The sequence below is a fragment of the Somniosus microcephalus genome, chromosome 5, assembly GCF_052327205.1.
Source record: "Somniosus microcephalus isolate GS21.2 chromosome 5, FLI_Smic_1.0, whole genome shotgun sequence".
Classification (NCBI taxonomy): Eukaryota; Metazoa; Chordata; class Chondrichthyes; order Squaliformes; family Somniosidae; genus Somniosus; species Somniosus microcephalus.
In genome coordinates this window covers 18,265,887-18,291,917 of record NC_140991.1, presented here as the reverse complement: position 1 = coordinate 18,291,917, position 26,031 = coordinate 18,265,887, and the positions used below count along the sequence as shown (strand labels likewise).

The 26,031-nt window shown below is 49.6% G+C and overlaps 1 protein-coding gene across 3 annotated transcripts in view; it reads left to right on the top strand.

The window, feature by feature from the left end:
- plcd1a (phospholipase C, delta 1a) overlaps positions 1-26,031 on the top strand; it is a 181,625-nt gene that overhangs the window by 116,504 nt on the left and 39,090 nt on the right. For all 3 annotated transcript variants that reach the window (XM_085987393.1, XM_085987394.1, XM_085987392.1), the window contains 7 exons: positions 554-698; positions 7,582-7,734; positions 13,034-13,180; positions 16,245-16,401; positions 18,727-18,843; positions 21,704-21,879; positions 23,710-23,845. In XM_085987393.1, the coding sequence (XP_085843519.1) occupies positions 554-698; positions 7,582-7,734; positions 13,034-13,180; positions 16,245-16,401; positions 18,727-18,843; positions 21,704-21,879; positions 23,710-23,845 (1,031 nt within the window). The remainder of the gene's footprint in view (positions 1-553; positions 699-7,581; positions 7,735-13,033; positions 13,181-16,244; positions 16,402-18,726; positions 18,844-21,703; positions 21,880-23,709; positions 23,846-26,031) is intronic.

The following is a 26,031-nucleotide window of genomic DNA, read 5'->3' as shown; positions in this document are numbered from 1 at the left end:
AGGCCCCAGCTGGAGTATTGTGTCCAATTCTGGGCACCGCACTTTAGGAAGGATGTCAAGGCATTAGAGAGAGTGCCGAGGTGATTTACTAGAATGGTACCAGGGATGAGGGACTTCAGTTACCTGGAGAAACTGGGATTGTTCTCCTTAGAGCAGGGAAGGTTAAGGGGACATTTAATAGAGGTGATTTGGTAAAGTAAATAAGAAGAAACTGTTTCCACTGGCAGGACACTGGTTTAAGATAATTGGCAAAAGAACCAGAAGGGAGATGAGGAGAATTTTGTTTATGCAGCGAGTTGTTGTGATCTGGAATTTACTGCCTGAAAGGGCGGTGGAAGCAGGTTCAACAACAACTTTCAAAAGGGAAGTGGATATCGCCTTAAAAAGCAAAAATTTGCAAGGCTGTGGGGAAAGAGCAACGGGGATTGGGGGGGTGGTGGTAGGATTAATTGGACAGCTCTTTCAAAGAAACAGCACAGGCACAGTGGCCAAATGGCCTCCTTCTGTGCTGTATGATTCTACGATAAGTTGAGCCATGGTTTCTTGCCAACAGTGCCCTGAATAAAGGCTGCCGCTGCGTGGAGCTGGACTGCTGGGATGGGAAGGACGGAGAGCCAGTCATTTATCACGGCTACACCTTAACCTCAAAAATCCTCTTCAAGGATGTCATCGAAACAATAAAGGAATACGCCTTTAAGGTAAGCCGAGATTCACAGGACTCTGTGCCAGCCTTCAGTTGCGGATTTGGTTGCTCCATTTGTTGCAAGTCGGAAAGCCTTTTTGGGATCAGAAGTGAAGTAATGGGGGACGCTGAGGGTTAGACACTGACCTTTCACCTCTGGCACTTAGCACTAAATCCAGACCAGGCCCAGAACAGCAGCAAGGACAGCTTGTGTTTGGAATGAAAGGAAGAAAGACTTGAATTTAGACAGCGCCTTTCGTGACCTCGGAACGTCGCAAAGGTCTCTACAGCCAATGAAGTACTTTTTGAAGTGTAGTCACTGTTGTAATGCAGGAAACACGGCAGTCAATTTGCGCACAGCAAGCTCCCACAAACAGCAACGTGATAATGACCAGATAATGTGGATTGTTTTAGTTGCGTTGGTTGAGGGATAAATATTGACCAGGACACCGGGGAGAACTCCCTGACACTCTTGGGAGAGGAGGGAAGAAAGCTCGAGGGATGAAAACTAGTTGAAAGAAAAGTCACGCTGCAATCATTAAACTCGCAGCGAGAAACAACAGGCAAGATCACTGTCAGAAAACAAACTGCTGAACCTGTATAAAACATTGGTTTGGCCTCAACTGGAGTACTGTGTCCAATTCTGGGCGCCGCACTTTAGGAAGGATGTGAAGGCCTTAGAGAGGGTGCAGAAAAGATTTACGAGAATGGTTCCAGGAATGAGGGACTTCAGTTACTTGGCTAGACTGGAGAAACTGGGCTTGTTCTCCTTAGAGCAGAGAAGGTTGAGAGGAGATTTGATAGAGGTGTTCAAAATCATGAGGGGTCTAGACAGAGTAGATAGAGAGAAACGGTTCCCATTGGCGGAAGGGTCGCGAACCAGAGGACACAGATTTAAGGTGATTGGCAGAAGAACCAAAGGCGACATGAGGAAAAACTTCTTTACGCAGCGAGTGGTTAGGATCTGGAATGCACTGCCTGAAAAGGTGGTGGAGGCAGACTCAATCATGGCTTTCAAAAGGGAATTGGATAAGTACCTGAAGGAAAAAAAATTGCAGGGCTATGGGAAAAGGGCGGGTGAGTGGGACTAGCTGAAGTGCTCTTGCAGAGAGCCGGCACGGGTTCGATTGGCCTCCTTCTGTGCTGTAACCATGCTATGATTCTATGGTTCTACACATATCCTTGTGTTTAAGTGTGCTCGGCCGATTGCAGATCAATAATCTAAGACTGGGCTTCAGTCACTTCAACACTCGTGGTTTATAAGCATCAACTTAACCCTTTCGATGAGATCCCAACTATTGCCCCCTAATCACCCCCAGCCATCCGTTCTTGGACATTCCCCTCGACTAAACTGCTGCCCGATTCCGGCTCCTAGATACAGGAAACTTTCGATTTACCGGCACCTAAATAACCGGCAAAATTCAGGAGTAGGTTAAGGTAAGTTTTATTACTTGCCTTCCTCCATCTGTTGCTGTGCAAGGGTGTGGCTGCAGCTGTTGCTAAGCTACAGAGACGCTTGGAGCTTGTGGCCATTGTTCTGACCCTGTTGCTAAGCAACAGGGTTTGTTGCTTTATACGGAGCTCTCAGCTCCGTATCTTTTACTATAGCTTTTGGTTATCCGGAATTGTTGATGAACCAGCACCACGTCGGTCCCATCAGTGCCGGATAAAAAAAAGTTTCCTGTATTGTTTGTTCCCCGTGATTGAATGCCATTTTACGGCGGGGGGGGTGGGGGGGGATCTAAACTGCAGTTCGAGGAGTCGCGTTAGGTACCTGGAGCACTGACACTGGCATTTCAGCCCTTGGAAGTCCAGCCAACGTGGTCCTATTCAAGAGCAAATTACTGCGGATGCTGGAAATCTGAAATAAAAACAGAAAATGTTGGAAATACTCAGCAGGTCAGGAAGCATCTGCAGAGAGAGAAACAGAGTTAACGTTTCAGGTCGATGACCCTTCGTCGATGAAAGGTCATCGACCTGAAACGTTAACTCACGGTCCTAGTCACTCTTATGATTCTGGTTCACTGGTTTGTCCCGTTTGAATTCTGTGGGCTCCCGAGGTAGGAAATGGCCCTTCTAAGCGCCGGTGGTGGATAAACCCTAAATCACACCAAGATCCATTAGTGCCAGCAACTAGAAATGTAATCAACTGTTAATTTTTCATAGAATTACATAAAACATGCAGCACAAAAAACGGGCCATTCTGCCCAACTAGTCAGTGCTGGTGTCTATACGCCACACGAGTCTCCTCCCTTTCTATCCGTCTCATCTCAGCCTTTCAGCATATCTTTCTGTTCTCTTTTTTCTCATGTACTCGTCTAGTTTCCTTTTAAGCTGTTTCCCTCAACCACTTCCTGTGGTAGCGAGTTCCACATTCTAACCGCTCTCTGAGTAAAGAAATTGCTCCTTATTTCCCCATTGGATTTATGAGTAACTATCCTGTATTTATGGCCCCTAGTTTTAGATTCTCCCACAAGTGGCAACATTCTCTCCACATCTACCCTGTACACGTCCACCATTCATAATTTTAATGACCTTTATCAGGTCATCTCACCGTCTTCAATTTTCTAAAGAAAAAAGCCCCAACTTGTTCAGTCTTTCCCGATGGCTATAATCTCGCAGTCCTGGTACCATCCTCGCAAATCGTTTCTGGCATTTTCTCCAGTGCGTCTATGTCCTTTCTATTTGTATGGAGACCAGAACTGTGCACAGTACTCCAAGTGTGGTCTAACCAGGGTCCTATACAAGTTTAACATAAATTCACTACTTTTGAATTCTATACCCCTAGAAATAAATCCCAGTGCTTTGTTAGCATTTTTAATTGCTTTGCTGACCTGCGATGCTGCTTTGAATGATTTAAACTTTATGCACAGCTCACGAAGGCTGAACAGTTAGTTACTGCCTTCCAGTAACTTTTGAAAAGCTTGCTGATTGGGATATGGTGGTCAAATGCTAGCGGAAGCAGTAATCCGCCGAGCCGATTTTCACACTATGTTCACGCTATGCTTGAGCCTTTTGTGGGTTCCTATTCCAGTCACTTGAGTGGCTATTTAAAAACAAATTGTTTTAAACAAATCGGATGGTATCATCCACTCTGTATGGAAATCTTGTGGGTTTCCATTTCAGTCTGCGCAATGGTCTTGAGTAAAATGCAGAATCCTGCAGTTGCAGGAAATCTGAAACCAGAACAGTAAATGGTGGAAACGCTCCACAGCATCTGTGGAGGGAACCGCGGAGTTAACCCTTCCAGCGTCTGTACCTGAAACATGACCTTGTCCGTTCTCTCTCTCTCTCTCTCTCTCTCTCCCCACAGATGCTGTCTGGTTTGCTGAGTGTTTCCAGCATTTTATGTTCTTACTTGATTGACAATCTTGGTGTGTAGGCTGTTCAGTTTAAAATAATCCCCCCCCCATCTCCTGCTGGTTACCCGTAGCAACCATGCTTAGCAGAAGGGCCTCAATTATTTCAAAACTCCACCTCTCACCCCCCCTCTCGCCCTTTGCTGGTTACCATAGCAACTGTGTCCTCATACAAGTTGTTGGGGGAATTTGCACTTTCAGCGGTGGCAGAAGGCCCGATTTTCCTTCACATTGACTTCTTGTTGAATTCAACTGAACAACAACTTGCTTTTATACAGCGCCTTTACATAGAAACACAGAAACATAGAAGATAGGAGCAGGAGTAGGCCATTCGGCCCCTCGAGCCTGCTCCGCCATTCAATGAGATCATGGCTGATCATCCAAATTCAGTACTCTGTCCCTGCCTTCTCCCCATATCCCTTGATCCCTTTAGCCTTAAGAAATATATCCAACTCCTTCTTGAATATATTTAATGAACTGGCCTCCACCGCCCTCTGTGGCAGAGAATTCCACAGGTTCACCACTCTCTGGGTGAAGAAATTTCTCCTCATCTCAGTCCTAAATGGCTTACCCCTTATCCTTAGACTATGATCCCTAGTTCTGGACTCCCCCGCCATCGGAAACATCCTTCCTGCATCTAGTCTGTCGAGGCCTGACAGAATTTTATAGGTTTCGATGAGATCCCCTCTCAATCTTCTAAACTCCAGTGAGTACAAGCCCAATCGACACAATCTCTTCTCATACGTCATTCCTGCCATCCTAGGTATCAGCCTGGTGAATCTTCGCTGCACTCCTTCCATGGCAAGAACATCCTTCCTCAGATAAGGCGACCAAAACTGCACACAATACTCAAGGTGCGGTCTCACCAAGGCCCTGTACAACTGCAGCAAGACATCCTTGTTCCTGTACTCGAACCCTCTTGCTATGAAGGCCAACATACCATTTGCCTTCTTAACTGCCTGCTGCACCTGCATGCTTACCTTCAGCGACTGGTACACAAGACGCCCAGGTCTCGTTGCACTGCCCCTTCTCCCAATCTATTGCCATTCAAATAATAATCTGCCTTCCTGTTTTTGCCACCAAAGTGGATAACCTCACATTTATCCACATTATAGTGCATTTGCCATGTTTCTGCCCAATCACCCAACCTGTCCAAATCGTACTGGAGTTTCACGACATCCTCCTCACAGCACACACGCCCACCCAGCTTTGTGTCGTCTGCAAATTTGGAGATACTACATCCAATTCCCTCGTCCAGATCATTAATATATATTGTGAACAGCTGGGGTCCTAGGACCGATCCTTGCGGTACCCCACTAGTCACTGCCTGCCACTCGGAAAACGACCCGTTTATTCCAACTCTTTGCTTTCTGTCCGCCAACCAGTTCTCTATCCAAGTCAATACCTTGCCCCCAATCCCATGTGCCTTAATTTTGCACGCTAATCTCTTATGCGGGACCTTATCGAAAGCCTTCTGAAAGTCCAAATACACCACATCCACCGGTTCTCCCTTATCTATTTTACCAGTTACAGCCTCAAAAATTTCCAGTAGATCAGTCAAACACGATTTACCTTTTGTAAATCCATGTTGACTTTGTCAGCAGTAAAACGTCCCAAGGCGCTTCACAGGAAGGTTATCGAACAAAATTTGACACCGAGCCACATAACGAGATATTGGGACAGGTGAGGTAGGTTTAAAGGAGGAAAGAGAGACAGAGAGGTTTAGGGAGGGAATTCCAGAGCTCAGGGCCTTGGCAGCTGCAAGCACGGCCGCCAGTGGTGGAGCGATTAAAATCGGGGATACGCAAGAGGCCAGAATTGGCACAGAGATCTCAGGGCTGGAGGATATTTCAGATAGGAGATTAAGAAACCAGCTGCGAACAGTACGTGCTCTCTCAAGCAAAACAAAATTTTCATACTCAGAAAACTGGACTTGACGGGTGTTAAAACGGAGATAAGCAGTATGTTTTACAGGATATTAGTTACTAGAGAGGCGTTCTACCTGTGCCTCAGTCTCTCGTGCTGGCACTCGCCTCCAGCCCAAAGCACCTCCCACACAACCCACTCCTGCTGGCCAAGTAGGGAGTCCGGCCTCGGTTGAAGCAGGAATAGAGCTGGGTCACTCTTCCTGTGAGCTGGCAAACGGGAGGGACAGCATCCGGTGTATCCTGGCTGGGTGCAGGAGCAGCAAAGTCTGGGACGTGGGAAACGCACGTGGGTATGGGAGCAGAGGCATCGAGTTAAGGCCAGAACAGAAGCTGGGCAGAGCAGTGGGGCCTGGAGTCAAAGAACTATTGTAAAAAGAAAATAATGAAATCACAAGTCCCACTCTCACTGAGGTCAGCCGTGCCTCAGTCGGTTGCACATCCGAGTCAGAAGGTTGTGGGTTTGACTTGAGTACATAATGTAGGCTGACACTCCCAGAGCAGTACAGAAGGGAGCGCTGCACTGTTGGAGGTGCCCCCTTTTGGATGAGATGCTAAACCGAGGCTCTGTCTGCCCTCAGGTAGACGTGAAAGATCCCACGGCACTATTTCGCAGAAGAGCAGGGGAGTTCTCTCCGGTGTCCTGGCCAATATTTATCCTTCCACCATTATCACTAAAACAGATTATCAAATGTTGTTTTTGGGAGCTTGCTGTGCGCAAATTGGCTCCCACTTTTCTTGCATTACAACAGTGACTACACTGCAAAAGTACTTAATTGGCTGCAAAGCGCTCTGGGACGTCTTGAGATCATGAAACTGCTGTATAAATATTTGCAAGTCTTTATTTCTTTGGGTCTTTGCAACATCTGCGGGTTCATTTGTCAACAGGACCATAAATGTAACCTCAGACTGTAGATTGGAATGAAGGACCTGTTGATCTCATCGTTCCAAAATACCAACTGTACCAAAATATGATGTAGAATGTGTTGGTCAACACTTAACTAATCAATACCCAGAAAATTGATCCTGCATACATATTAGACACAAAGGAAATGATGATGTAGATTCCGCCCAACTGGTCTATGCCGTTGTTCCTGCTGTGTACGAGCCTCCTTCCATCCCTATTCAGCTCATTCTATCAGCATATCCTTCTATTCCTTTCTCCCTCAAATGTTTATCTAGCTTCCTTGCAAATGCATCTATGCTATTCAATTCAAACACTCCTTGTAGCAGCGAGTTCCACATTCTCACCACTCTCTGGGTAAAGAGGTTTTTCTCTAATTCCCTATTGGATTTATTAGTGACTATCTTATATTTGTGGCTCCTAGTTCTGGTCTCCCCCACAAGTGGAAACATCTTCTCTATGCCTACCCTATCGAACCCTTTCATAATCTATAGACCTATTTTAGGTCTCCCACTAATCAAACCTTGGTAGATCGGGGCTAATCATTTCAATACCATAGCTTCGCACACATGGGTGCTAGGTCTCCGTCAAAGGGGGCCAATTGTATCAACCCCACTCTTTACCTCCAGTGACGCGGCGCTCCCCTGTTCCCATCTCCTTGTTGTGGGCAGAAGCCTGCCCAATGTAGTGACGTGTGGTGTTTGTTTCCAGGCCTCTCCCTATCCTGTCATCCTGTCCCTGGAGAATCACTGCAGTATCGAGCAGCAGACTGTCATGGCCCAACACATGAAAACCATCCTGGGAGATATGCTGCTCACCAGGACGATCGACGGCAAGGTGCCCACCAATTTCCCCTCGCCTGAGGTAAGGAACAGCACCATGCGTACTGTACATTGGACTTCAATTAGACAATAAGAAAGCACCAAACCGGAAAAGGCCATTCTGCCCATCAAGCTTCCACAGACCCTGTACAGTCTACTACATCCTCATCGACAACCTCACCCATTTAATCTCTTGCCATAGACTCTGTATAATTGACTCCATCAGGGATTCGACCCCAGCCTGTTGTCTCTTGAGGGAAAAGCTCTCTATAAACATTCCCTAAGACAGGCAAACTCCAGAATGTTCATTTAGGGCCAGATTTTCAGTGTGCCGTGAGGCGGGCTTTCAGGCCTGCGGGGGGCAAAAATCCCGAATTCGGGGGTCCCGACACCATCCCGCCCAAAACCCACCTCCACGTAAGTTTCAGAGGAGGCGGGTACCCGCCCCGCACTGGGACCCCCGACCCGAGGCGGGAAGGGATTAGTGCCAATTAACTGCCTGTTAACAGGTAGTTAATAGGAAGTTTTTAGCCTAATCCCTATTTTGAGGGGTTTCGTGTGGGATTCCCGACGGCTCCAAACCACGCCAGGTTAGAGCAGGCGGGCCGTCAGGTTGAAGGAGTTGGAGGGGTCGCGATGTCGGTGTTCAGGTGAGTGATGGGTGCATGAGTGCAAAGGTAAGTGTGTTTGGTGTGTCTAAAGTGTGTAAAGAAGTTTAAATTACCTGTACTTACCTTAACAGCCTTTCTTCCTCTAGGCGTCGGGAGTCCATCACTCAGCCGGCACTGAAAGCTGAATGGCTGCGATCTGTCAAAAGTGACAGCCTTCAGCTTTCAGTGCCGGTGAGAGTTCTAACTAAGTCTGTGTAGAAGGACTCATGTTAGAAGTCAGACTGTCAGTGTTTGACAGCTTCAAACAGCTGTGAAACACTGATATTTCATCTGTCAACACCTCTTGACAGATGAAATTTCAGTCTGTGACGTCACCTGTTGCCGAGTGGCCCTTAATTGGCCTGCTGAGCCCGCTGGGCGGGCTTAACAAGGTCAATCAAGGGAAAATCACGTGGATTGGCCGGACGTTGATGGAGGCAGGACTAAAACCCGAAAGTTGTAGTCCCGACTGCTGAATGAAAATCCAGCCCTTAGTGTCTCATTCTACAACTCAACCCTAGCGCTCCCTCCAGACAGGTCCCTCCGCCCCGCCTCCTGCCCTCCAGATAGACCCCCCAGCTGTCCTCCAGATACCATTTTCCACCCGCCCCCTCGTGCCCAACTGTCCTCCTGACACCCTCCCCCTCCCGCTGTCCTCCAGACACCATTTTCACCACCCCCGGCCCGCTGTCCCCCTGTCCTCCTGAGGGATCATTCACCCTCCACCCACCACTAAGAACAAAGGGAAAACTGACTCCCCCTTGGCCCCCCGCCCCCCCCAACCCCACCATAACAGTTGGAACAGACACTGTCTAGTGTGAACTACATGGCCCAGGGAGGCCCTAAGTCTGGTCCGTGGCCTCTGCTGAACTGGCTGAAGTCAGTAGACTCATTACAGTTGGCCTCAGCGTCCTGTGCTGGGAACGGTAAAAGCCTAAACTTGAGGGCTTCCAAGGACCCACGCCACCCCCCCCACCCCACCCCGCTAGGTGCTCGAATATGGACCCTGGGTGAAGGCAGGTTTGGATTTGGTTATGAAGACCTGCACTGTCGAATAGCTTGCCGTCGGTACTTGCACATGAGGGTACGTCATACGAGCGCACACTCCCGGCCCGGAGGCCCGCCCGCCGGCAGCAGGCTTCAGGAATTCACACTGGCGCACACTCAAACCCCAACCCCCCACCCCTTTAATTTAAAACGATTGGACGGCGAAACCGCGCAGGCGCCTCCGCTCAAAGGAGGGCCACTCGAGTGCGGTGCCAGAGGCCGATCGGCAGCGGTGGATCTGGAGGCCAGCCGGACGCCGGCCCCCCCCTGTGAGGAGAGGAGGAAGAGACGTGAGGGCAACTAAACAAACACTCGCAAATACTTCACCGTGGTACGAGTGGGCTTTTAAAGAGCTTGCCTTGTATCAAACCTACAGTGCAATGATCTCATCGAATGGCGGAGCAGGCTCGAGGGGCTGAATGGCCTACTTCTGCTCCTATCTTCTATGTTTCTATATAGCACCTTTAAAAAACAAAATTAGTTCCTGGGATGTGGGCGTCGCTGGCAAGGCCAGCATTTATTGCCCATCCCTAGTTGTCCTTGAGAAGGTGGTGGTGAGCCACCTTCTTGAACCGTTGCAGTCCGTGTGGTGAAGGTACTCCCACAGTGCTGTGAGGGAGGGAGTTCCAGGATTTTGACCCAGCGACGATGAAGGATCGGCGAAATATTTCTAAGTCCGGATGGTGTGTGACTTGGAGGGGAACTTGGAGGTGGTGGTGTTCCCATGTGCCTGCTGCCCTTGTCCTTCTAGGTGGTAGCGGTCGTGGGTTTGGGAGGTGCTGCCGAAGATGCCTTGGCGAGTTGCTGCAGTGCATCTTGTAGATGGTACACACTGCAGCCACGGTACACCGGTGGTGGAGGGAGTGAATGTTTAAGGTGGTGGATGGGGTGCCAATCAAGCGGGCTGCTTTGTCCTGGATGGTGTCGAGCTTCTTGAGTGTTGTTGGAGTTGCACTCATCCAGGCAAGTGGAGAGTATTCCATCACACTCCTGACTTGTGCCTTGTAGATGGTGGAAAGGCTTTAGGGAGTCGGGAGGTGAGACACTCGCCACAGAATACCCAGCCTCTGACCTGCTCTTGTTGCCACAGTATTTATATGGCTGGTCCAGTTAAGTTTCTGGTCAATGGTAACCCCCAGGATGTTGATGGTGGGGGATTCAGCGATGGTAATACCGTTGAATGTCAAGGAGCAGTGGTTAGACTCTCGATTGTTGAAAATAGTCATTGCCTGGCACTTGTGTGGCGTGAATGTTACCTGCCACTTATCAGCCCAAGCCTGAATGTCGTCCAGGTCTTGCTGCATGCCGGCATGGACTGCTTCATTATCTGAGGAGTTGCGAATGGCACTCTAACGGAGTAAAATGACCCAAGGCGCTTCACAGGAGTGTTATCAAACAAAAACCAACACCTGGCCACATTAGGAGAAATTAGGGCAGATGACCAAAAGCTTGGTCAAAAAGGTAGGTTTTAAGGAGCATCTTAAAGGAGGACAGCGAGACGGAGAGGTTTTGGGAGGTAATTCCAGGGCTTAGGGGCTTGGCAGCTGAAGGCACGGCCGTCAGTGGTGGAGCGATGGAAATTGTGGATGCGCAAGAGGCCAGAATTGGAGGATTGCAGAGATCTCAGAGGGTTGTGGGGCTGAAGGAGATTACAGAGATAGGGAGGGGCGAGGCCATGGAGGGATTGGAAAACAAGAGTGAGAATTTTAAAATCAAGGCATTGCTGGACCAGGAGTCAATGTATCATAGAATGGTTACAGCACAAAAGGAGGCCATTCGGCCCGTCGAGCCCATGCCGGCTCTCTGCAAGAGCACTTCGGCTAGTCCCACTCCCCCGCCCTTTCCCCGTGGCCAGTGAGCACAGCGGTGATGGGACTTGGTACGAATTAGGACTACAGAAGAAGCTGAGCTCCTCTGAGGACCATACAGTCCTTCACGGCACCTCAGATTGACAAGCCCCGCTGTGCCAATGATGGCCACCCCTCATCCGAAGATTCAGGAAACTCCATTCGTTACAATCGAGCAGCTGAAAGATCGATGCGTGCCGAGAGCTTGCAGCCGAAACAAGTGGATGTTTCACAGAGCGAGAGAAAGGAGGCATTCAGCAGCGAATGGTTCCCTCGTGCCACTGGGTTAAGAGGTCATGCCACCAGCCATGGGCTCCCACTTAACCCAAGTACAAAGAGGGTTTGTGTCGTCCAACACAAGTTGTTTGTTTGTTTGAAAGATGTAGGTCAAGTTAATTTAATTCAGCAGGCCCCCCACCCAATGGTTTGATGGTAAATGTACACCATGATAGCGAACCATACCGGAAGGTCCCTCGAAAAAGGGGGCGCTACCCAATTTTTACCCCTTGATATACTTGCCATAGAGGGAGTGCAATGAAGGTTCACCAGACAGGTGCCTGGGATGGGGGGATTGTCCTATGAGGAGAGATTGAGTAGACTAGGCCTATCTTCTCTAGAGTTTAGAAGAATGAGAGGGGATCTCATTGAAACATACAAAATTCTATCAGGGCTTGACAGGGTAGAGTCATGGAGTCATAACGGCACAGAAGGAGGCCATTCAGCCCATCGAGTCCGTGCCGGCTCTCTGTAGAGCAATCCAGTCAGTCCCATTCCCCCGCTCTATCCCCGTAGCCCTGCAGGTTTATTTCCCTCAAGCGCCTAACCAGTCTCCCCTTGAAAACATCGAGTGTCTCCGCTTCCACCACGTCCTTCGGCAGCGAATTCCAGGTCATCACCACTCGCTGCGTAAAAAAGTTTTTCCTCACATCCCCCCCTGTATCTCTTGCCCAAAACCTAAAATCTGTGTCCCCTAGTCCTTGAACCATCAACTAGTGGGAACAGGGAGATGCAGGGAGGATGTTTCCCCTGGCTGGGGAATCTAGAACCAGGGGTCACAGTCTCAGAATAAGGGGTCGGCCATTTAGGACTGAGATGAGGAGAAATTTCTTCACTCAGGGTGGTGAATCTTTGGAATTCTCTACCCCAGAGGGCTCAGTCATTGAGTATATTCAAGAGAGCTAAATAGATTTTTGGATATTAAGGGAATCAAGGGATATGGGGATAGTGCAGGAAAGTGGAGATGAGATAGATCATCAGCCATGATCTTATTGAATGGCGGAGTAGGCTCGAAGGGCCAAATGGCCTACTCCTGCTCCTATTTTTTACGTTCTTATGTTAGCTCCTCCTTCGGTGGCTCAAGTCCGTTCGATGTACTGCCTATCCAGGGTACCCGAGCCCTATGAACCAGACGGTCACGGGGTCGCATTCCCTGATGGTGTTATCTCAAGTCAGGGCAGCAATTGGAGCCCGACATTTGGCCTTGGATCCACTGACCTGCAGAGTGGGGGATCAGCCAGGTTGGCCAGCATCCTGATTGCTGTAACATGCAGGTGGAGCTGGGATTGGGCTTGGCGGTGATGCCCTTCATGGTAGAATACCGTGCCAGCACTCGCTGTCTCGTCTCCCACACAAAGAATGGACCTTTCAGCGGGGTAGTGATTGCCCAGCCATCATGAATTGGGCCTTTCAAGATGGGAGGGGGCCGATGGTCGTATTTTGGGGGCAGGGGAGGGGGAAATTCAGCAAAAAGACCACATTTAAAAAAAAATTGTTGGCTGTGATTACGAATGATTTACAGCAACTGAAAGGTAAAATCCTGGTGAAGGGAAAGAGGCTGAATCGCCTGGAGGATGACGAGGCGACTGAGATGCACGACGAGGTATCTGATGAGGACGAGGCTGCCGAAAAGGAGGAAGACGAAGAGAAAATGGAAACACGAGAAAAGGTGGGTAATTTTGCAGGCGCACTTCCTGTCTCCACTCGCTCGCTCCCTCCCTCCCTCCCTCGCTCCCGCCCTCCCTCCCTCCCTCCCTCCCTCGCTCCCTCCCGCCCTCCCTCCCTCGCTCCCTCCCTCCCTCCCTCGCTCCCTCCCTCGCTCCCTCCCTCCCTCCCTCGCTCCCTCCCTCCCTCCCTCGCTCCCTCCATCCCTTGCTCCCTCCATCCCTCGCTCCCTCCATCCCTCGCTCCCTCCATCCCTCGCTCCCTCCATCCCTCCATCCCTCGCTCCCTCCATCCCTCGCTCCCTCCCTCCCTCCCTCGCTCCCTCCCTCCCTCCCTCGCTCCCTCCATCCCTTGCTCCCTCCATCCCTCGCTCCCTCCCTCCCTCGCACTCTCGCTCCCTCCCTCCATCGCTCCACTCCGCACTCCATCCCGCGCTCCTTCACACACCCACACGCTACATCAACTAGTAATCAGGAAGTTATGTAGGAAAAACAAGTGGGGAAAAGGTAATATCTGGCTGGGGTAACTAAAGAAGTATGGGGAGTGGGAGAGATCTGGGACCGGGGAGACCTTCGTGGGCAGCATGTGGCCTGCGGATATCATTAATGTTAGGGGGCGCCCTTCTGCGGTTGTGGCTGAGTCGCATTGTTAGGACGTTGTAGAGAAAGCTTTACTCTGTATCTAACCCGTGCTGTACATGCCCTGGGAGTGTTTGATGGGGCAGTGTAGAGAAAGCTTTACTCTGTATCTAACCCGTGCTGTACCTGCTCTGGGAGTGTTTGATGGGGCAGTGTAGAGGGAGCTTTACTCTGTATCTAACCCGTGCTGTACCTGCTCTGGGAGTGTTTGATGGGGCAGTGTAGAGGGAGCTTTACTCTGTATCTAACCCGTGCTGTACCTGCTCTGGGAGTGTTTGATGGGGCAGTGTAGAGGGAGCTTTACTCTGTATCTAACCCGTGCTGTACCTGCTCTGGGAGTGTTTGATGGGGCAGTGTAGAGGGAGCTTTACTCTGTATCTAACCCGTGCTGTACCTGCCCTGGGAGTGTTTGATGGGGCAGTGTAGAGAAAGCTTTACTCTGTATCTAACCCGTGCTGTACCTGCTCTGGGAGTGTTTGATGGGACAGTGAAGAGGGAGCTTTACTCTGTATCTAACCCGTGCTGTACCTGCCCTGGGAGTGTTTGATGGGACAGTGTAGAGGGAGCTTTACTCCGTATCTAACCCGTGCTGTTCCTGCCCTGGGAGTGTTTGATGGGGCAGTGTAGAGGGAGCTTTACTCTGTATCTAACCCGTGCTGTTCCTGCCCTGGGAGTGTTTGATGGGGCAGTGTAGAGGGAGCTTTACTCCGTATCTAACCCGTGCTGTACCTGCCCTGGGAGTATTTGATGGGGCAGTGTAGAGGGAGCTTTATTCTGTATCTAACTCATGCTGTACCTGCCCTGGGAGTGTTTGATGGGGCACTGTAGAGGGAGCTTTACTCTGTATCATTCCTGTGCTGTACATGCCCTGGGGGTGTTTGATGGGGCAGTGTAGAGAGAGCTTTACTCTGTATCTAACCCGTGCTGTACCTGCCCTGGGAGTGTTTGATGGGACAGTGTAGAGGGAGCTTTACTCTGTATCTAAACAAGTTAAACTTGAGCTTGTCCCGGAGACTGGATGGAAAGTTTTCTGTTTTGATGAGGGAGGCCAGTTAGTTCATCCTTTTATAGAAACCTACGATTCCCTCTCCCATCACACTACTAACTCCCTCTTGACTGTCTAGAGTTTTTGCCTCCACTCTCCCTACCTTAAGAGCAGCCCTGGTAGTAACCGTTCTTTTTGTATGCAGAAGTGTTTCCTGATGTCAATCCCAAACTTGGCTGTTGCCAGTTTGTATCTATGTGCTCTGTCCTGCAGTCATGTGGTTTAAATTAAGACAGTGCTGAGGAGTAACCTTTTCTATTCCCCTTAATATCTTAAATGCCTCTAAGGTCCCCTCTCAATCACCTCCTTTCAAGGCTGAAGAGTCATAGAATCATACAGCACAGAAGGAGGCCATTCGGCCCATCGTGCCTGTGCTAGCTCTGTGAAAGAGCTGTCGAATTAGTCCCACTCCATCCTGCTCTTTCTCCATTTTTCCTTTTTAAGTATTTATCCAATTCCCTTTTGAAAGTTATTATTGAATCTGCTTCCAGCGCCCTTTCGGGCAGTGCATTCCAGATCACAACAACTAGCTGCGTAAAAAAAATTCTCCTCATCTCCCCTCTGATCCTTTTGCCAATTATCTTAAACCTGTCCTAGGGGGTGAAATTGGTGACGGACGATAGCGAATTGGGCGCCCCTTCAATAGAAAAGGAAATGGGGCGGGGGGTGTCAAACCGGATAGCCGGTTTGCTATCGCCCGATTTGCATTACCACCCAAAGACCAATAACACCCCCACGGGTTTTCTAACTGTTGCTCATAACCCGGTCCCTCCGATGCCAAGGATCAGCCTCGTAGCCCATTCCTCTTCACTGCTTCCGGGGGTTTGGGCGCCTCCCCCGCGCACTCGGTGACCAGGACTGGACGCAGAGTTCGAGGTGAGACCCGGACAAGACCACTGCCCAGCGGCAGGCACAACAGCCTCAGACTTACAACAACAACGTGCATTTATATAGCGCCTTTAAAGTCATAAAAACGTCCCGAGGCGATTCACAGGAGTGTAATTTGACAGAAATATGACACCGAGCCACATAAGGAGATATTGGGACTGGTGACCAAAAGCTTGGTCAAAGAGGTAGGTTTTAAGGAGCTTCTTAAAGGAGGAAAGAGAGGTAGAGAGGTTTAGGGAGGGAATTCCAGAGCTTAGAGCCCAGGCAGCTGAAGACACGGCCGCCAATGGTGGAGCGATTAAAATCAGGTTGCGCAAGAGGCCAGAATTGGAGGAGCGCAGGGCTCCATGGGTCTCGCTAGATGCGGCACCTTGGGATTATGGCTGAGGCCTTCTCTCCTGAAATATCACCTCAGCGAGCACAGAATAAACCGAAAAAATGATATTTAAGAAACCCTGCATGTTTAACTCTCATGGCTAAATGCCTCTTTACTCCAGAGTGGAAAAATAAAGCTGTCCAAAGAGCTCTCCGACCTTGTCATCTACTGCAAGAGTGTCCACTTCCACGGGTTTGAAGGTGCCTTGCAAAACCAGGTCTTCTATGAGATGTCGTCCTTTGTAGAAAGCAAGTTCAATAAACTGGTACAAGAATCCGGTAAGTCGAACATAATAACATAAGAATTTTTTTTTATTCATTCCTGGGATGTGGGCATCGCTGGCAAGGCCAGCATTTATTGCCCATCCCTAGTTGCCTTTGAGAAGGTGGTGGTGGGCCGCCTTCTTGAACCGCTGCAGTCCGTGTGGTGAAGGTACTCCCGCAGTGCTGTTAGGGAGGAAGTTCCAGGATTTTGACCCAGCGATGATGAAGGAACGGCCGATATACTTCCAAGTCAGGATGGTGTGTGACTTGGAGGGGAACTTGGAGGTGGTGGTGTTCCCATGCGCCTGCTTCCCTTGTCCTTCTAGGTGGTAGAATTCACGGGTTTGGGAGGTGCTGCCGAAGATGCCTTGGCGAGTTGCTGCAGTGCATCTTGTAGATGGTACACACTGCAGCCACGGCCCGCCGGTGGTGGAGGGAGTGAATGTTTAAGATGGTGGGTGGGGTACTAATCAAGCAGACTGCTTTGTCCTGGATGATGTCGAGTTTCTCGAGTGTTGTTCGAGCTGCACTCATCCAGGTAAGTGGAGAGTATTCCATCACACTCCTTGTGGAGTGGATGATGGGAATGGCGTCAGGAGGTGAGACACTCGCCGTAGAATATCCAGCCTCTGACCTGCTCTTGTAGCCACAGTATCTATGGCGTGCCTCAAAGGCAGCTAAATGGAATTAAGATACAGATCAGCCATGATCTGATTGAATGCCGGAACAGGCTCGAGGGGCTGAATGGCCTCCTCCATATTCTGAAAGAACTGTTCTTGGTGCCATTGCCTCATTGGTGGATGAACCCCACATCGAACAGCAAGATCTCTTGGCATCGCCCGCGTGAGGTGTAAAGTTTATATTTGGGATGTGGGTGGCATTGGCATCCCAGTATTTATTTCCCAACCCTAGTTGCCTTGCGGGACTTTAGGAGACAACCAGACAGTGTGGGACTGGAGTCACGTGGGCCTAGACCGGGTAAGGACGGCAGGTTTCCTTCCCTGAGGGACATTAGGGGACCAGTTGGGTTTTTACAACAATCCAGCAGTAATATGAAGATAGATTCAAACCTCATGAAGCGGCCAGTCTGCTCCGTGAGGCGTTGCTAAGAGGCCCAGGGAGGCTGAAAGCTTGGACTCTCCTCTTCCAGGCCCCCTCCTGCGAATGGTCCCTTGGGCGAGCGCTCAATGGGCTCCTGACAGCCATGGATACATACTGAAAGGAGCCAGTGCCTCCGGGAAAGGAAGGCAAAGTGCAGGAGGAGGAATTTGTTCCAGTTACATAAGAACATAAGAAGTAGGAGCAGGAGTAGGCCATACGGCCCCTCGAGCCTGCTCCGCCATTCAGTAAGATCATGGCTGATCTTCGACTTCAACTCCACCTTCCCGCTCGATCCCCATATCCCTGGATTCCCTCAGTGTCCAAAAATCTATCGATCTCAGTCTTGAATATACTCAAAGACTGAACATCCACAGCCCTCTTGAGTGAAGAAATTTCATCTCATCTCAGTCCTAAATGGCCGACCGCTTATCCTGAGACTGTGACCCCTAATTCTAGACTCTCCAGTCAGGGGAGTCAACCTCTCGGCATCTACCCTGGCAAGCGCTCTAAGAATTTTATACGTGCTAATGAGATCACACCTCATTCTTCTGAACTACAAACAATATAGGCCCATTCTACACAATCTGTCAAGGTTGGGCTATTTTAAATCCTAGATCTGCCACAGTGTTAACCCCCCCTGAAACAGGGAGGTTGTCACATGGCCCCACCACAAGATGGGTTTAAAGTAAGAACTTGTATTTATATAGCACCTTTCACGACCTCGGGGTGTCCTCAAGGCGCTTTACGGCCAATGAAGTACTTTTTGAAGTTTAATCACTGTTGTAATGTAGGCAACACAGCAGCCAATTTGCACACAGCAAGCTCCCACAAACATCAATGTGATAATGACCAGATAAACTGTTTTTAGTGATGTTGGTCGTGGGATAAATATTGGCCCCAGGACACCGGGGAGAACTCCCCTGCTCTTCTTCAAAAAATTCTGCCCTGGGATCTTTTACGCCCACCTGAGAGAGCAGACGGGGCCTTGGTTTAACGTCTCATCTGAAAGCCAGCACCTCCGACAGTGCAGCACTCCCTCAGCACTGCACTGTTTGTGTCAGCCTAGATTATGTGCTCAAGTCCCTGGAGCAGGACTCGAACCCACGACCATCAGAGGCGAGAGTGCTACCTACTGAGCCATGGCCGACACCGTGGGTTTGGAAGGTCGCTGATGAAGCAGCTGAAGATGGTTTCTCTGAGGAAGGTGTTTAAATATTAACAAGCTGTATTTACTTGCAGGCAAGCCATTTATTCAACTCAACACCCGACAGCTGAGCAGGATTTACCCGGCGGGCTTAAGAACAGACTCCTCCAACTACCGTCCGATTGATATGTGGAACGCTGGCTGCCAGATAGGTAAGCTATGCGTGACTGGTTTTCATGTAATCTCCTGTTGCAAACACATTTGGGCTCAGGGAGGAGTGGGTAGACTAGGTGGTGCAGGACTAGGGTGGCCAACTGTGGTTGCATGCATCCCTCGAGGTTGTATCACATGACCTCCAGCCTCCAACTGCCCCACTCCCGCCATTGGTCGCCCGACACGTCCATCCTCGCGATGCTCCGCCTTCCCACGGCCAATTGAAAAGCGGTTGGATGATTGTTCACTGTCATTCAAATACAGGAAACTCTTTATTATCCGGCACCAACGGGACCGGCGTGGTGCCGGTTTATCAAAAAGTCCGGATTACAGAGAGGTATAGTTAAAAGGTACGAGAGCCCCGTACACAGCAACAGATCCAGGCTTCCCTGTTGCTTAGCAACATGTGCAGGAACTCCGGCCACAGACCAAGCGTCCCTGTTGCTTAGCAACAAGTGCACGAACCCCAGTTACACAGCCACAGATCCAGGAACTGCCACTAATATGAAGTAAAACTTACCTGAACCTACTCCTGAATTTTGCCGGTTAACAGAGATTTCCGGTTATTTAGGTGCCGGTTAAAAGAGAGTTTCCTGTAGCCTTTTTTTTCCCCCATCTCCAATATTTTTATAACTAATAAACAGAAAATGGAAAAAAAAACACTATTTGTTAATGCCCCAATGATTTTTCTCCCAGGCGTTGCTCGCAGCAGTGTCCTGGAGATTACTCTTCAATTCCTGGAGACTCCGGGACAATCCTGGAGGATTTTGGCAACCCCTTGGTGCAGTGGATTAAGCAATTGGTGTGTCATTTCTCCGAGCTGGGTTGAAATGCAGGAGTCCCTTTTGGTTGCTGCTGTAAGGGCCCCGCACATGAGTTTCAACCCAGTTACTGTCACCTATTTGGCTCTAAATTGACAAACTCACTCAGGATGGCTGGTGTGGGAAATAGTAAAATGTCACCCTGGTGCAGCAGGAGGTGCATAGGGCGCTCTGCTCTGCGTCTAACCTCTGCTATAGCTGACCAGCACCATTGGCCTTCATCTTGAGAGGTGTAAGAAGTCACACAACACCAGGTTATAGTCCAACAGTTTTATTTGAAATCACAAGCTTTCGGAGCGCTGCTCCTTCGTCAGGTGAAGTGGAGAGATGCATAAAAACACAGCTTACATAGTCAGAGAATAATGTCAGATGTTTACAGGTAATCTTTCTAACTGCCATTTATCACACCTCGGCAGAGAGATAATCACAGCAATCAAAGGTGTAAATGGTGTCCAAACAGGTCAGTCAGGAAAACATTACATCAAAGAGCAATGAGGTGGGCTCACAAGGGGTCAAATGTTGCAGATGCTGGGGTCTGTATGAAAAACAAAAAAACAGACAAAAAAACATTTTTTTTGCTGGAAATCACAGCAGGTCCGGCCGCATCTGTGTGGAGAGAACAAGCCAACGACGACTCGAGTCTGGATGACCCTACGTCAGGTGGGGTTACATGTAGCGTGACATGAACCCAAGATCCCGGTTCAAGCCGTCCTCATGGGTGCGGAACTTGGCTATCAGTTTCTGCTCGATGATTTTGCGTTGTCGTGTGTCTCGAGAGGTGACCTGATAGAGGCCTTTACAATTATGGGGTTCAATAGGGTAGACATAGAGAAGATGTTTCCACTTGTGGGGAGAGTCCAAAACTAGGGACCACTGTATAAGATAGTCACTAATAAATCCAATAGGGAATTCAGGAGAAACTTCTTCACCCAGAGAGTGGGTAGAATGTGGAGCTCGCTACCACAAGGAGTTATTGAGGCAGATTAGCAGAGATGCATTTAAGGGGAAGCTAAATAAGCACATGAGGGAGAAAGGAATCGAAGGATATGCTGATCGGATGAGATGATGTACGGTGGAAGGAAGCTCGTGTGGAGAGTAAACACTGGAATCAGCCTGTTGCGCCTGTTTCTGTGCTATAAATACTATGTAATTCTATGTATTCTCTAAATAACGGACTGAACCCAAAAGCAGCCCAGATTCATGGGATAACCGCCTCCTCTTTCAGCCACCTGAAGTGAGTTAGTCAGTCCCCCCATCCAGTTCCTGATGGGTGCGGGACCACAGCATAAAACTGTCTGTAATTGAGCACCAATTGCACTAAATTGACAGGGCCTAAAAATTCCTCCACTGACTGAAACTCTGCACGGCACCACACTGAACCATAACAATTCAGGTATCTGCCTGAGCTGCAACTTGCGTCTGAGTGCAAACAGAGCTGTTATATTTGTCACATTGAGTGCCCAAGGTAACCATGATAATGAAAGAGGTGATTAATGAATCATTTCTCTCCCTTTCTCTCCCCCCTCTCCCTCTCCCCCCTCTCCCTCTCCCTCCTCTCCCTCTCCCTCCTCTCCCTCTCCCTCCTCTCCCTCTCCCCCCTCTCGCTCTCCCCCCTCTCGCTCTCCCCCCTCTCCCTCTCCCCCCTCTCCCTCTCCCCCCTCTCCCTCTCCCCCCTCCCCTCTCCCCCTCTCCCTCTCCCCCCTCTCCCTCTCCGCCCTCCCTCTCCCTCTCCTCCCTCCCCCCTCTCCTCCCTCTCCCTCTCCCTCTCCCTCTCTCCCTCTCTCCCCCTCTCCCTCCCACCTCTCCCTCTCCCACCTCTCCCTCTCCTGCTCCCACCTCTCCCACCTCGCCCTCTCCCTCTCTCACCTCTCCCTCTCTCACCTCTCCCTCTCTCCCCTCTTCCTCTCCCTCCCACCTCTCCCTCCCCCTCTCTCACCTCTCCCTCTCTCTCTCCGCTCTCCCTTTCTCTCTCCCTTTCTCTCTCCCTCCCTCTCCACACCCCTCCTTCCCTCTTTCCCCCCCACCATACCATCTGCAGTGGCCCTAAATTTCCAGACCCCAGGGCAGGAAATGGACATCAACCAGGGGAAATTTATCGTCAATGGTTTCTCTGGTTATAATCTGAAGCCGAAGTTCCTGAGAGAGAAGACGAGCTTCGATCCGAATAATGTTCCAAAGGGAGACTGGCGGAAACAAATAAAGCTCCATGTGATGGTAAGAGAGAGCGGCTTTAATTTCACCAGTCAGAGACTGAAATTTCTCCAACAGTGGACATGTTAATGCAACAGGGCATGGTGGCCACATAGACCAGAGTTATACTGCCACGCCGCTATCTCCAACATTCTTCTGAGATTCTGAAGCCATTAGCGTGGTCACGCAAACAGCGTTGAGCAGTGATTCACGGTTACCCTGCCTCATGACGCAGTACGTTAAACAGGCATTCTACCGCACAACTGAATGCTGAGAGACCAGAGTTATACCGCTGGCTGCGACCTGGAGTTTTGAATCTGAAACCCCAGCCCCAAGTTATTGGAACTTCTGCTCGAAAGCAGGTATACATTAGGCCTAAAGTGTTGCCAGTGACTGCGTGAGTTACCGAGTTGTTTCCCCGCCCTCCCTCACCAAGCCCCATCGATGGCCAAAGGAACAGGTGGGTCGACAGTTGACTTCGTGCATAATGGCAGCCACTCGCGATCAGTGCAGTGCTCAACCGTGCAGACCAGGACTGTCCCCCAAGGTCACCCCCTGGTCAATGCTGAGTTAGCTGTTCTGCCGCAGTGACAGTTGGCCTCAATTCCTGGGCTAAAGAGGAGAGAGTGGCATTGCCTTTCATGGGGGCTATTGAGTGACCTCTTTGGGGAGAGTGAGGTGCACGGACTCAAGTTGAGGATCTGTTGCCATGCCACCAACCGTTCAGTGGCCTCGCAAGACCCGACCTCTGGGCTCATAAACAGTGGCCACTTGGACAGTATTCGGGAGGTGAGGGCCGCGACCCGTGTGATCGAACGAGCCAACACCTTCAGGAAAAGAGGGCAAAAGGGGCAGAATGCATTGGATGGAAGCTTGGTGCCAAGGCTCTGGCAATGGCCCCCCAGAGTTACACTAACCAGTCCCCAGGGATGACCTTCCTTTGATTTTCCTTTTGTGCCTCAGAGGATGTGCTTGGCCTCACAGGGTACTCTGACTCCATGGGACACCTTGTCTCACAAACTTTGGCTTGCATTGGTATGTCTGTAAGCCTCCCATTAAGTGGCAGCTGATTCATGCTCCAACTAGGCTGTACTCTCTCCCCCAGCACTTTCCTTATCTCAAGCACCACGGCATCTCCTGAGTTGCTGTTGGAGTATTAAGGCCTCTAGCAACAGGAGGAGGCCATTCAGCCCCTTGAGCCTGTTCCACCATTCAGTTAGATCGTGGCTGATCTGTACCTTAACTCCATCTACCCGCCTTGATTCCATAACCCTTAATACCCTTGCCGAACAAAAGTCTATCGATCCCATTTTCAATTGACCCCCAGCCTCAACAGCTTTTTTGGGGGGAGAGTTCCAGATTTCCACCACCCTTTGTGTGAAGTGCTTCCTGAATCACCCCTGAATGGCCTAGCTCTAATTTTAAGGTTCTGCCCCCTTGTTCTGGACTCTCCCACCAGAGGAAATAGTTCCTCTCTCTCTACCCGATCAAATCCTTCAAACATCTTCAACACCTCAATTAGATCACCCCTTAATCTTCTATACTCAAGGGAATACAAGCCCAGTCTATCCAACCTGTCCTCATCGTTTTACCCCTTTAGAACTGTGCCCAGACTATTTTTATGAACTGAATGTAACGGTTATTATCCCTGACCTCTCTGTGATGGAGGAGAGGTGTGTTGGGAGAGATCCTGTGGGAAACCCATGGGTATGGAAAATACGCTCCCCTTAGTTGGAACGGGTTAAGAAGAATTTTCATCACATCATTGACCAACATCAAGCTACTGATCCGTTGCCCAGTTGTTGAAACAACTACGCACTGGTCCTGACCCGCCGGTTCCTTGTTCCCTCTCAGGTCATCTCCGCCCAGCAGCTTCCAAAGGGCAACAAGCTGAAGATCAGCTCGGTCGTGGACCCGCTTGTGACGGTGGAGGTTTTTGGAGTCAGCAACGACAATGACACAAAAGTAACAGAGAATATTTCCAACAATGGTAAGAGTGGGGTCAGAGTAACTACAGCAAGGCTATAGGTGGTATTTTACGGTCAGGGCTAGAACACATCCTTTATATACAGCACTGTACGGTCAGGGCTAGACACACCCTTTATATACAGCGCTGTACGGGGCTAGACACACCCTTTATATACAGCACTGTACGGGGCTAGACACACCCTTTATATACAGCACTGTACGGTCAGGGCTAGACACACCCTTTATATACAGCACTGTACGGGGCTAGACACACCCTTTATATACAGCACTGTACGGGGCTAGACACATCCTTTATATACAGCACTGTACGGGGCTAGACACACCCTTTATACACAGCACTGTACGGGGCTAGACACACCCTTTATATACAGCACTGTACGGGGCTAGACACATCCTTTATATACAGCACTGTACGGGGCTAGACACACCCTTTATATACAGCACTGTACAGGGCTAGACACACCCTTTATATACAGCACTGTACGGGGCTAGACACACCCTTTATATACAGCACTGTACGGGGCTAGACACACCCTTTATATACAGCACTGTATGGGGCTAGACACACCCTTTATATACAGCACTGTACGGAGCTAGACACACCCTTTATATACAGCACTCTACGGGGCTAGACACACCCTTTATATACAGCACTGTACGGGGCTAGACACACCCTTTATATACAACACTGTACAGGGCTAGACAGATCCTTTATATACAGCACTGTACGGAGCTAGACACACCCTTTATATACAGCACTGTACGGTCAGGGCTAGACACACCCTTTATATACAGCACTGTACGGGGCTAGACACACCCTTTATATACAGCACTGTACGGGGCTAGACACACCCTTTATATACAGCACTGTACGGTCAGGGCTAGACACACCCTTTATATACAGCACTGTACGGGGCTAGACACATCCTTTATATACAGCACTGTACGGGGCTAGACACACCCTTTATATACAGCACTGTACGGGGCTAGACACACCCTTTATATACAGCACTGTACAGGGCTAGACACATCCTTTATATACAGCACTGTACGGGGCTAGACACACCCTTTATATACAGCACTGTACGGGGCTAGACACACCCTTTATATACAGCACTGTACGGGGCTAGACACACCCTTTATATACAGCACTGTACAGGGCTAGACACATCCTTTATATACAGCACTGTACGGGGCTAGACACACCCTTTATATACAGCACTGTACGGGGCTAGACACACCCTTTATATACAGCACTGTACGGGGCTAGACACATCCTTTATATACAACACTGTACAGGGCTAGACACACCCTTTATATACAGCACTGTACGGGGCTAGACACATCCTTTATATACAGCACTGTACGGGGCTAGACACACCCTTTATATACAGCACTGTACGGGGCTAGACACACCCTTTATATACAACACTACGGGGCTAGACACACCCTTTATATACAGCACTGTACGGGGCTAGACACACCCTTTATATACAGCACTGTACGGGGCTAGACACACCCTTTATATACAGCACTGTACGGAGCTAGACACACCCTTTATATACAGCACTGTACGGAGCTAGACACACCCTTTATATACAGCACTGTACGGGGCTAGATACACCCTTTATATACAGCACTGTACGGAGCTAGACACACCCTTTATATACAGCACTGTACGGAGCTAGACACACCCTTTATATACAGCACTGTACGGGGCTAGACACATCCTTTATATACAGCACTGTACGGGGCTAGACACACCCTTTATATACAGCACTGTACGGGGCTAGACACACCCTTTATATACAGCACTGTACGGGGCTAGACACACCCTTTATATACAACACTGTACGGGGCTAGACACACCGTTTATATACAACACTGTAAGGAGCTAGACACACCCTTTATATACAGCACTGTACGGGGCTAGACACACCCTTTATATACAGCACTGTACGGGGCTAGACACACCCTTTATATACAGCACTGTACGGGGCTAGACACACCCTTTATATACAGCACTGTACGGGGCTAGACACACCCTTTATATACAGCACTGTACGGGGCTAGACACCCTTTATATACAGCACTGTACGGGGCTAGACACACCCTTTATATACAGCACTGTACGGGGCTAGACACACCCTTTATATACAGCACTGTACGGGGCGAGACACACCCTTT